This window comes from Stegastes partitus, unplaced genomic scaffold, assembly GCF_000690725.1.
Source record: "Stegastes partitus isolate 25-593 unplaced genomic scaffold, Stegastes_partitus-1.0.2 Scaffold308, whole genome shotgun sequence".
Lineage (NCBI taxonomy): Eukaryota > Metazoa > Chordata > Actinopteri > Pomacentridae > Stegastes > Stegastes partitus.
The window spans coordinates 176,054-186,426 of NW_007578039.1; the positions used below are offsets into that span (position 1 = coordinate 176,054).

The 10,373-nt window shown below is 40.1% G+C and overlaps 2 protein-coding genes across 2 annotated transcripts; one reads left to right on the top strand and one right to left on the bottom strand.

The window, feature by feature from the left end:
- Window positions 1-214: 214 nt before the first annotated feature.
- gmpr2 (guanosine monophosphate reductase 2) lies at window positions 215-5,443 on the bottom strand. The gene is made up of 10 exons (XM_008283378.1): window positions 5,404-5,443; window positions 4,788-4,936; window positions 4,327-4,446; window positions 3,511-3,594; window positions 3,241-3,414; window positions 3,058-3,139; window positions 2,677-2,783; window positions 1,874-1,916; window positions 1,622-1,781; window positions 215-1,515 (listed from the first exon to the last, which is right to left on the bottom strand). Exons 2-10 carry the CDS (start codon window positions 4,872-4,874, stop codon window positions 1,326-1,328), a joined length of 1,047 nt encoding a protein of 348 aa, XP_008281600.1. The 5' UTR covers window positions 4,875-4,936; window positions 5,404-5,443; the 3' UTR covers window positions 215-1,325.
- Window positions 5,444-5,798: 355 nt separating this feature from the next.
- nedd8 (NEDD8 ubiquitin like modifier) lies at window positions 5,799-9,526 on the top strand. The gene is made up of 4 exons (XM_008283377.1): window positions 5,799-5,977; window positions 6,116-6,163; window positions 6,264-6,346; window positions 7,849-9,526. Exons 1-4 carry the CDS (start codon window positions 5,960-5,962, stop codon window positions 7,973-7,975), a joined length of 276 nt encoding a protein of 91 aa, XP_008281599.1. The 5' UTR covers window positions 5,799-5,959; the 3' UTR covers window positions 7,976-9,526.
- The last annotated feature ends 847 nt before the right edge of the window (window positions 9,527-10,373 follow it).

Here is a 10,373-nt window from a genome sequence, read left to right on the forward strand (position 1 = left end):
AACTTGTAACAGTAATATTTCTACTTATCTCTGCCTGCCACTTTCAGGTGTTTGTCTCCATCTACTGGCTGTGAATGCATCAATACTCTCAGTTATTACAGGATCTCACAGTGCTTTGATTTTATTAAGTCTGAATAGCAACAAGGGGGAAAAAAATGCATGTTTTTTATCTACACTGTAAATGATCTAATCAATAATAAAGCCATAAAAATGATAAGATGTGGAATGTTTTTTTATTGACTGAATAAAATGTGAAGAGACATCCCAGCATTTTAACTTCATGTTTTGGCAACATAAAAACAATCCTTTTTTCGTCACTTCACACCAATGGATGACAATAAGAAAATTAAACAACACACATCACATCAAAACAACTGGAAATGGAGTAACTACATTAACCGTCCAAAACTAACTCCAGGGAATGACAGCTGACTTTATAACGAATCATAAATGAAACCGTGAATGTGTACGAAGTAAACCAACGCAAACTTTGGTATTGTTAAGGAGCAGCTAGAGCCACTGAAGACAAAAGCTGCAGGTATACTCATATTCAGTAACACTTCCGCTATGCACTCAGCACTTCATTGCTATGTGCTGTCTGTACTCTAATATTGTATTCAGCGTGCTAATGTATTACACTGTAGTCTCGAAGCATTTCCATGAGACAGCAAGGCAGACTAATGCTAGACCGTCAGATTAAAAATCATTAAAGTGCAAAACAAGAGCGATGGAATGATTGATATTTGAAAAAATTAAATCTAACTAACTACAGCAGTTGCATATATATGGAATTATTTAGGCTTTACAAATACTTTAAGACGTTTGCAATAATTTTCTATGTTGGTGACAAAGGCTTGGAGTATCATCTCTGCACAGAGCACTGAGACGTGTTGTAGATACTGTTTCCAAACAGCCACATATTTGCATGGATGTAAGAAGAACAACTAAGGACTTTGCATTGCGATGATAAGAGCTCGAGAGTTAGTGCTCTAGTTTACATGTTGCTGTTTAGAGAAACACTGACCCCTGAAACAGTTTGTGAAAAAAGTGAAAACATCCAGAGTCTAAAGTGACTCAGAGGCTGCAAACTTAAAATATATCTGGTAATGTGAGGGAAGTCAAAAATAAAACACTAAAACTAAATGAAATTTTAAATTGCACAACTTAAACTTGTACCCAAAAAAAAGAAGATAAAAAGGGCAGTATTTAGGTATTAGTATACGTGTCTGTTCACTTGCACATGGACAATGCACAAACAGCATCCGGGAGTCAGACAGGCAGTGTTGCAGACTTCTTTCCATCCAAAGTGCGATCGAGCTGGATGCTCAGCTGTCGTTGCCAAAGACGGTGTTGAGCTGCTGGGTGACCCGGATGAAGGTGGTTCTGCGGCTCAGCTCCTTCAGCTTGGCTGCCCCGACGTAGGTGCAGGTGGAGCGGACCCCTCCCAGGACGTCTCGTATTGTCTCACCCACAGGACCTTTGTAAGGAACTTCCACTGTCTTTCCCTCTGATGCTCTGAAGCAAATTAAAAAAACAAAACACACACAATGAAAGAATCACTCTCAGAAGAGATATGTTTAACAGTAGCAGGAAAACTGTTATAAAAAAAATTGCCACTGACCTGTACTCAGCCACGCCTCCTGCATGTTTCTTCATTGCTGTGTCTGAGCTCATCCCATAAAACAGCTTGTATTTCTTGCCGTTCTTCTCGATAACCTCACCTCCGCTCTCTGAGTGGCCAGCCAGCATACCACCCAGCATTACAAAGTCCGCTCCAGCACCTGAGAGTCACACAGAAACAGCCAAACAGTGACAAGCCTGTTTTAATGGAAACAATTCTTAAAATAGTTGGAGTTCAAGCACTAAGACTTGCCAAAAGCCTTTGAAACATCTCCCGGACAGGTACATCCCCCATCCTGTGATGGAGAAGAGAGGAAAGGAGGGAAAAAAAAAAACAGAACCTGTTATGAGTGTCACTGTCTGTCTATCGTGGCTGTATATGTGCAGCCAGGAGCAAAAGATAAGGCTGCACATTCTCAGGGTGACAACTCAAACAAACAGCGGTATCCTGAGAACAAAGGACCATACCAGAAGAATACAGAGGGCTATGAACAGGCAGTTATTTGCCTCATTTTTAATTATGTTTTTATCTATTATAGCCATGTATGCTTATTATATTGCTATTTGATTTTAAGTGTGTCTGCACTTATTATATGTACCCACTGAAAATGAGGGCTGTCCCTTAATGTGTTCTCTGAGGTATAAATAAAAAATAGAAATGAATGAATGAATGGAGCTGAGCCATGTGTCTCCCATCTGTTGGTGAATAGTGAGGGAGTAGATGTGAGCGTGTGGGAGACATGGTGGACAATGATTAGCACTGTCACCTCACAGCGGAAGAGTTATAAAATCCAATATTACAGGCCTCTCTGTGTGGAGTTTGAATATTCTCCCTGTGCCTGTGTGTTTTTTTTTTCTAGATGCTTCCTCCTAATGTCAGCGCCAAACCCCTGTCACCCTCCACAGGAGTGTTATCAATTTTCTCATCTAACTCAAATAAAAAACAACAGTAAAGCTATGTTCCAAATCCTAATATTCCTTAAACAGTAATTCTTAACAAGGACTGTGTAGAAATTCTGTGTCATGAGTGAATTATAAAAAGACCAAGTCACTCACAGAAATGATGTGGCCACCCAGGCCGTGGGCTGCATCTGCACACTCGATCACAGCGCTGAGCTGAGGGTAGCCAACCCCTGTCTTCTTGCGAGTGGTACACACAGAGCCTGAAGAGGAAGACACACAGTCAACAGATGACTAGTCTGCGGTCAAACAGGAAGCAGAAGTTTGGTTCATTATTTCTTATGTGATGCATGAACAAGGGTTGCTACATCTCAACCATGAATGCCTCTCAGTAGAGACACAGGAAGCATCTGTGAAGCATTTACAAGCTAATAATGTAAAACTGTCAGGAGTGATGAAGGCTTGTTGGTAGCAACATTACAGCCTATGATATGTGTATCCTCAGTCTAATGGTAAGGAGCCAAAATGTTTGATCACCTGGTCCGATGCCTACTTTGATGATGTCAGCACCAGCGAGGATGAGCTCCTCCACCATCTCTCCCGTCACCACGTTTCCTGCCTGAGCGAAACACACAATACAAAATTTTTCTATTCATTACTCATCCCAGTTGCTCAGTTCTACGCGCTGTAGTTTAAGGGCATTACTAGAGATCTACTGACCATTATAGTGTGGGACGGGAACTTCTGTCTGACATCTTTGACAAAATGGACAAAATGTTCAGAGTAGCCGTTTGCCACGTCCACACAGATGTACTTCAGCTGTGGCAGCGCCGCCACGATGGCTGAAATCTTCTCAAAGTCACCGTCGCCGGTCCCTGTGCTGACTGCTAAACTCTGAGAAATGATCAGAGAGGGGACAGAATTGTCTCACAGTACATTCCATCATTTACAAACTTCCACTTCTTACATGATAATGAACTCTTTTATTACCTCCAGGCATTCAGGATGCTTTGCTGCAAACTCCACCCAGTCATCCACGGTGTAATGTTTGTGGATCGTAGTAAAGAGAGTGAACTGGTGGAAGAAACAAATAAAAACACATTAATAAGGATATTCATGAAGACATGTGTTACAACAAGGATACAGAGGTTCAGAATGCTGACTGTGGACGGTGCAGTGACATCTAATGGCCACTAGGAGTAAAATTTGCCACAGCAAGGAAGATATTGGAGTGAATAAATAAACACAACAAATTAGATTTATGTGTTTTTCTAAAATATTAGATATGCTTGTAATCTGTCCCTGTGCAAAAACGTCACCAGGATTCTGAGTCAGGACAGGTAACACACAGCAGGTTGTGTTATTCATTATGATTACAAGGATAAAAGCAAAGATGCCACATGTATTTAAGTTGTTGTATGTGGAAACAAGAATCAGAAAGGCTTGGTTGCGTCTTATTTTTAACCTGGGCTTTGGTGAAAACTGGTATCGGAGCCAGGACCTGATCTGACCACCACGTAATACAGGGATTATTAGGCATCAGTGTTCACAGTTTAGCTTCAGTTTAGGTTCACCTAGTTTTGCTTCACTTCTTTAGTCATCTTGCCTTCCTATGAGTGACACAGTAACAATATTTGTACCAGAGCAAATTAAACTGTCTTTCTTTACAAAATATTTGAGGCTTTGGGAAACAATGCATAGTGATTAATCAAAAAAATAATACAGATGAATGAACAATGAAGATAGTTGCAGCCCTAAAATGAAACATTAAACATGTCTACACAACCTGTGAAATGCATAACGTACCTGATGCAAAGCCAGGGCCATCTCAAAGGTCCCCACAGTGTCCATGTTCGCAGCCACGATAGGGATCCCTCTGTAGGTGCCCTTAGAGTTTCTGAATGTGAAGCTCCTCATCAGGTCCACCTGATGGAGACAAGGACAGCAAGACTTTAGTGTACTTTATAATTTTACAGATTTATTCCACTAACTAGTGAAACATTTATCTTAGCAGTTTGAAGTTCTCTTCATGATTAACCGTGTGATAGTGGAAGACCAGAGCAGCAGCATGAGGCCACATGTGACAGATGACAGGTCTGTGCCTGAAGCTTCAGCACTTGCATTATCTGAGCAGCTGCTAAAACAACCAAACACCCATGACGTGTCCTCCCTTTCACAGGGACAACTAAAGGTTTGAGAAAATGGAAACATCTGTAATTAGGTCAGTCGATTCTCATGTGGAAAAAATCCACAGCTGGATTACCCACCTCGCTCCGAGACTTGAGCGTGCTCCGCTTTGGCCGGAGGAGCACATCCTTAAAGTCCAGCTTGATGTCATTCTCAATGCGAGGCATTCTGGACACAAGTTGAGCCGGTAGTGTGACAGGAAAAGAAAATGTTGTCCTGGAAAGTGACTCTGTGAAAAAGATGGAGATCAGGTATCAAGATGGCAGCTTTGTGCTGACGCTTTTCTGGGTTTTGCACCCTTTTTTTCTCGCTTCATGCACTCATATGGTCACGAAATGCCACTAACTACAAACGGGCATGATGTAATTAGGGTTCAGGGGAAACTCATATGCAGCCTAACATCCTTTTCGCGTTCAAAAATGAGTTTACAGTGGCCACAGCTGTAATTACTACGTTGTGCAAATGTAATAAGCCAATCTTCAGCTAGCTTAGCAGTGTCCAAATGCTTCACCATACTGCAAAAATCAGTACAGCGCTGCCCCTTAAGCCCCGACGTCAAAATTCAAGGTTACACTAGTTTAAAGTGGCACAATTTAATACACTTTAATAGCATTGCAAAACTGTTTATCTAACAAAAAGCTAATAATTATTCAACGAATGCACTGTCTTGTGTATTTAGCAAAAGAAAGTATTTACCGGAAAGTATGATTGATTTTGCCTGTGCCTCGCCGCTTCCTTTTCCACTCAGCGCGCGGGAAGCTTTACGGAGGCGGACACCAACTGACAGCCGCCTTGTAGTTTTTAAAGGGCCTCAGCGTGTAGGCGACAAGCAGCCCAAAACTACAAATACGAGACACGCTTTACACCACGTTGCGCTGGTGTCGTAAAGATTGTTCTAGGTACTTAACTAATACATTTGGGTTTGCTTTTTGTATGGGCGGTGCTTGCGTTAATGTAAGATAATTTTAGGCTAAATTCGGTGCCTTCTTGATATTAAATAAAGCAAGTTAGCCCGATTTTAAGTGAAGCGGAACAGTCGACGCAGCAACAAGGAGTCGGTGGGATTCAGTGACAAACACAGGAAACACCCATTGAATTCCAGAAAGAGAAGGAATATCGAGTTTTCCTCACCAAAATATCCAATTCAGACATTATTTTTCATCCCGTTGCCGGTGGACTCATAGATTCAGTTAACATACTGTCATTTTGCTAAACCCACTCCAGTGAAGTTTATAAAAACAGGTCAACAAAGATGCTGATTAAAGTGAAGGTAAGTCATATCAAACATTACGACTAGCCCGTTTTGATAACCAGTCATCTTAATAACGGTTATTACTGAGTGAGTTATCTGTTGTATCTGTTATCATAATTTGCTTAACATTAACTTTCAAAGTGTATTTTATCACAGACACTCACTGGCAAGGAGATAGAGATTGATATAGAGCCCACAGATAAGGTATGTGATGATGAAAAAGAAAAAAAGCTCATTTGTGCTGTTTGCAGATTTATTTACTATGTTTGAGGGCTGAATTGTATGTTCTGTTATTTCCATCCAGGTGGAGCGGATTAAGGAAAGGGTGGAGGAGAAAGAGGGGATCCCTCCTCAGCAGCAGAGGCTGATCTACAGTGGAAAACAGATGTAAGATCAACATGCATGAACTATGAAAGGATAAAGCTGCAAATGTATGCATTTAATTTAAAGAACATACATAGACGGTCAGTTTTTTTCTGCTAGCAAGGATTGCCTGTGTTGCCAAATGCCTGCTTATTCCTTTGTGAAAGGTCCAAAACAATACAATTGAGTTTTTTGTAAGTAAATCCCACATATAATACATAATATTTGTGCAGTAAATGCCCACTGTAGCAGCTATCTGCTGCAGAAAAGTAATTACTCTTTATTTAATTTAAATTAAACTGTATAGCTGAACTGTTATTCAAAACATTATAGCAGTACACTCAAGTGCCATATCCAAGGGGCAGCAATTTTTTTTTGATAAAGGTAAAATGTATGAAACATGCTGTTATAGACGGAGCTTGTGGTGCCGCAACTTATAAATTTTATTCTCCTGGCATGAGGGAACATTCTTGTTTGGTACAGACTGTAGAAAAAAATCACAGAATTTTAAACAAATATTTATATAAGTGGAAAAGAAATGCAAAAAAATGACCATACCCCCTAAAATCATGACTCACATACATCACACTGTCTGTTAAAATAATTGCAAAAATATATAGACCACATAAATGTTGAAAAAACATGATACAATACTTGCAATACTGCAACACATAATACAATTGTGTAAAATAAGTGCTTAAACCCACCCAAGTGACAGATTAACAGGACTGTAACTAATGATTATTTTCATTATCAATTAATCTGTTGATTATTTTCTCAATTAGTCAGTTTCTTGTTTGGTCTATAAAACATCAGAAAATGGTGAAAAATGTCAATTAAGTGTTTCTTAGAGCCCAAACGACATCTTCAAATGTCTTGATTTCTCCATAATCCAGGCATTTTCAGTTTAGAGAAGTAGAAAAAAGAAATTTAAGAAGCTGGAATTAGAAAACGGTGACCTTTTTCTGTGGAAAAAAACCCCAGAATTATTGATTAGCAACATAGTTGGCGATTTATTTCATACTTGACAACTGATCGATTATTGCAGCATTGCACTTCTAGAGAGTAAAAACAACAGAGTGCACCCAGACGTCACCAGCCAACCCCATCATAACTAAATATAACCAAAATCCCAACCGTCACTCGCCAGTTTTTCTTTTACAAAGTCTGTTGACTGAAGATTTTTATTTTTGTAGCATGCATTATACAAAATCCAAACAGTACATTGTTCCAGTCTAATTTTAAGTATTCATCCTGGCATGCCTGCCTTTCCATTAGTCGTCTTGGACCAGTCCAGAACTTACATGTCATAAGCTTGCAGGAGCTCACCTGCCAGTTTCACATGGAAGACTCCGCTGACTAACAACTGAACTCAGTGGGACAGGAAACAAGCTGCAAACTCATGACTCAAACATAAGCGTGACAGCTCGACTGACAGATGGCCCAATACACTGGAGAGTTTGTCTTTTAATAGAAGCTGCTGATCTAATATCTTCTGCTCTAACGTGCCTCTCCTTGATCCTCAGGAACGATGAGAAAACAGCAGCAGACTATAAAATCCAGGGAGGCTCTGTTCTTCACCTGGTGCTTGCCCTGAGAGGAGGACGTGTGCTCTACCATCCCAGAAGCTTCTCCTCTGAACCTGCACTGTAGCCGGCACTCCAAAACATTGCCTTAGCTGTTGCGATGCCTACACTAAGCAAGTACACTGAAGACACAGCCACCGGTTGCGGAAACACCAGGTGGGATTGTAGGCAACACAGAACCACTGGTAGAAATAATTAGATCAAGTTTTACTGTGGCAGACACTTCCCTTCAGCCCAAAAGTCTGTCGGCTGGAAACACTCTCCCCACTGTAATATTGCCATGTTGAGGCACTCCACATGTTAGAGCTGCATTGGCAGAAAAGAATACTCAAAATCTTCAATCTCAACCCAGAGCTAATTTGGCTGCTACAGAAAACTAAACTGTTTAAGCCTTTCTTGTGTCTTCAGAGTTTCACAGAGGTTATTTATCTTTGTTCCAGTGATGATAAAACAGAGGTAACTGTAGTTTAAAGCTGCTTCAGAGAAACCCATCCCTGAAAGTTGACACAAACTTTATTTTTTGTGCAAAAACATGTACGAACATGTTTCATTCTCCACATTTTGCCCCAACTAATGTTGTGTAATCACCTAAAGCTGCCGGGTGTGTCAGCGTCTGAAAAGTCATTCTCTCTTGTGAAGCACTGATGTAGCTCGTGTAGATTTGTTAGAGGTGGATAGCAGCATATTTAAAAGTCCACGTTTTGAGAAAAGCACTTTTCAGATGAGAAGATTAATACGACTTTGCTGTCTGCCTGTTCAAATGTATGTTAACAGTCATCAGCCGGTTAACACAACTCAGCAAAAAGACTGGAAGCAGCCTCCTGACGGTGACTCAATTCACCCAGCGGCACCTCTAAAGCTCACAGATTAACACGTTATTTCATGTTTACTTCATCTGTACAAAAAAACAACATTTAAAACAGAAATGTGTCTATTTCTGGACTCCAGGCTGCAACCAACAATCTTGTACATAACCCACAATGAATTGTTGTTTACCTGTGAATTGTTGGATTTTGTACTCCTCAACAAACCAGATGATCCAGTTATAATGTGTTGAATTGTGAGCTGTGGAGCCCTTTGTAGGGGAAGTGCCAGTTGAGCTTTTTTCAGTCTTTGTGCGAACCTAACCGGCTGCTGGCTGTAGCCTTAACGCTGTGTTGAGCAGACCTGTATGAGAGGTTACAGACCTTCCTGTCAAACTCCACAAAAGAAATCAAACTTATGTATTTCCTAAAATGTCAAACTACTCCTGTAAAACGGAAAAGAATCGGTAAAGAACATGCTTTGTGATCTTTGTGTGTCAGGAGAACTAAATCATGGAGCACATAGTTTTTTTTTACACCGGCTTCATACTGGGTCGGATGATGGTTAATTTCATTTGTTAAGAATAATTCCTTTTCGTGCTGATTGCATTCTTCACTGTTGCGAGAACAGTGGCTTCAGTTTACATGGATATTGTTTAGCCTGTTGTTATAGTCAAAGAAGCTATGTTTACTTTGGGATTGCTGTGTCAGCTCCCTTATTGCCCCCCTCTCCCCTCCCCTCAGTGTGCAGAACTGTGTGAAACTGATCGATGCTGTGGATGAGTTTGTCAGCAGAATAAACCTAATGATGAAAACGCTTGTTGTGTTTCCCATAAATGCTCTGAAAGTTAAACAAAGGAGACATGAAAACTCTTCTTCTCTTATGTATGTTTTTTTTTTTATTCTCGCCACACGCTCACCACCAATATGTACATTTACATTTTAAACACAAGTTTGAGAGAGATGTCTCATGACGGTGGGTAGACTGCAAACACTATTAAAGTAGAGCAACGTTTGCACAAAATGATTCGAATCACAGTGTGTCCTGGTATTGCTCAGAAAAGATTTGCATCAAACCTAGCATTTCCATCACATGAAGGCTTGTGTCACTTTAATTTTTAAGCAAGAGCTAATTAGGGAAAGCTGAGCAGCAAGAAAGTAGAAAAATCTGTAGTGTTGTGCGTTCTTTACACAGATTCTAAGCTGTAAATACTGCAGATTAAACTTCCAACTGAAGCCTGCACACATTTGATTTCTGAGGTGGAAAAGTTTTCAGGCCTCATTTATGGGAAATGTGGGATCCAAAACGTGTGTGTTGTGTATCAAAATCAAGGGAGATGTCTTCTTATTATGGATGTAACAAAACTTCAGTGACATTCTTTGAAATTACTCTACGTCAATATACTTTTTGTAATATAAATGAGGCCTTGGATTACAAATTCAAACATTAGTCAGTGGTTTTTATTTACTGAGAGACAATATACAGACTGTCATGACATTGGTGTACACTGTAAATGCACAATAACGGGCACAAAACACATCATTGTACTTGTAAAAGACATCCAAGACACCCTGTTCCCCTTACAGTTCAACAATCTACACAATACTGGCCCAACTATATTGATAATTAGATTCTTTTTTTTTTTTTGAATCATTGAAAAC

Coding starts and splice junctions, on each gene's coding strand:
- gmpr2 (XM_008283378.1), bottom strand. CDS start 4,874: ATGCCTCGCATTGAGAATGACATCAAGCTGGACTTTAAGGATGTGCTC. Junction 3,415..3,510: donor AGCATCCTGAATGCCTGGAG/GTAATAAAAGAG, acceptor ATCATTTCTCAG/AGTTTAGCAGTCAGCACAGG. Junction 1,516..1,621: donor GGAGGCGTGGCTGAGTACAG/GTCAGTGGCAAT, acceptor AATTTGCTTCAG/AGCATCAGAGGGAAAGACAG.
- nedd8 (XM_008283377.1), top strand. Junction 6,164..6,263: donor ATATAGAGCCCACAGATAAG/GTATGTGATGAT, acceptor ATTTCCATCCAG/GTGGAGCGGATTAAGGAAAG. Junction 6,347..7,848: donor ATCTACAGTGGAAAACAGAT/GTAAGATCAACA, acceptor CTTGATCCTCAG/GAACGATGAGAAAACAGCAG.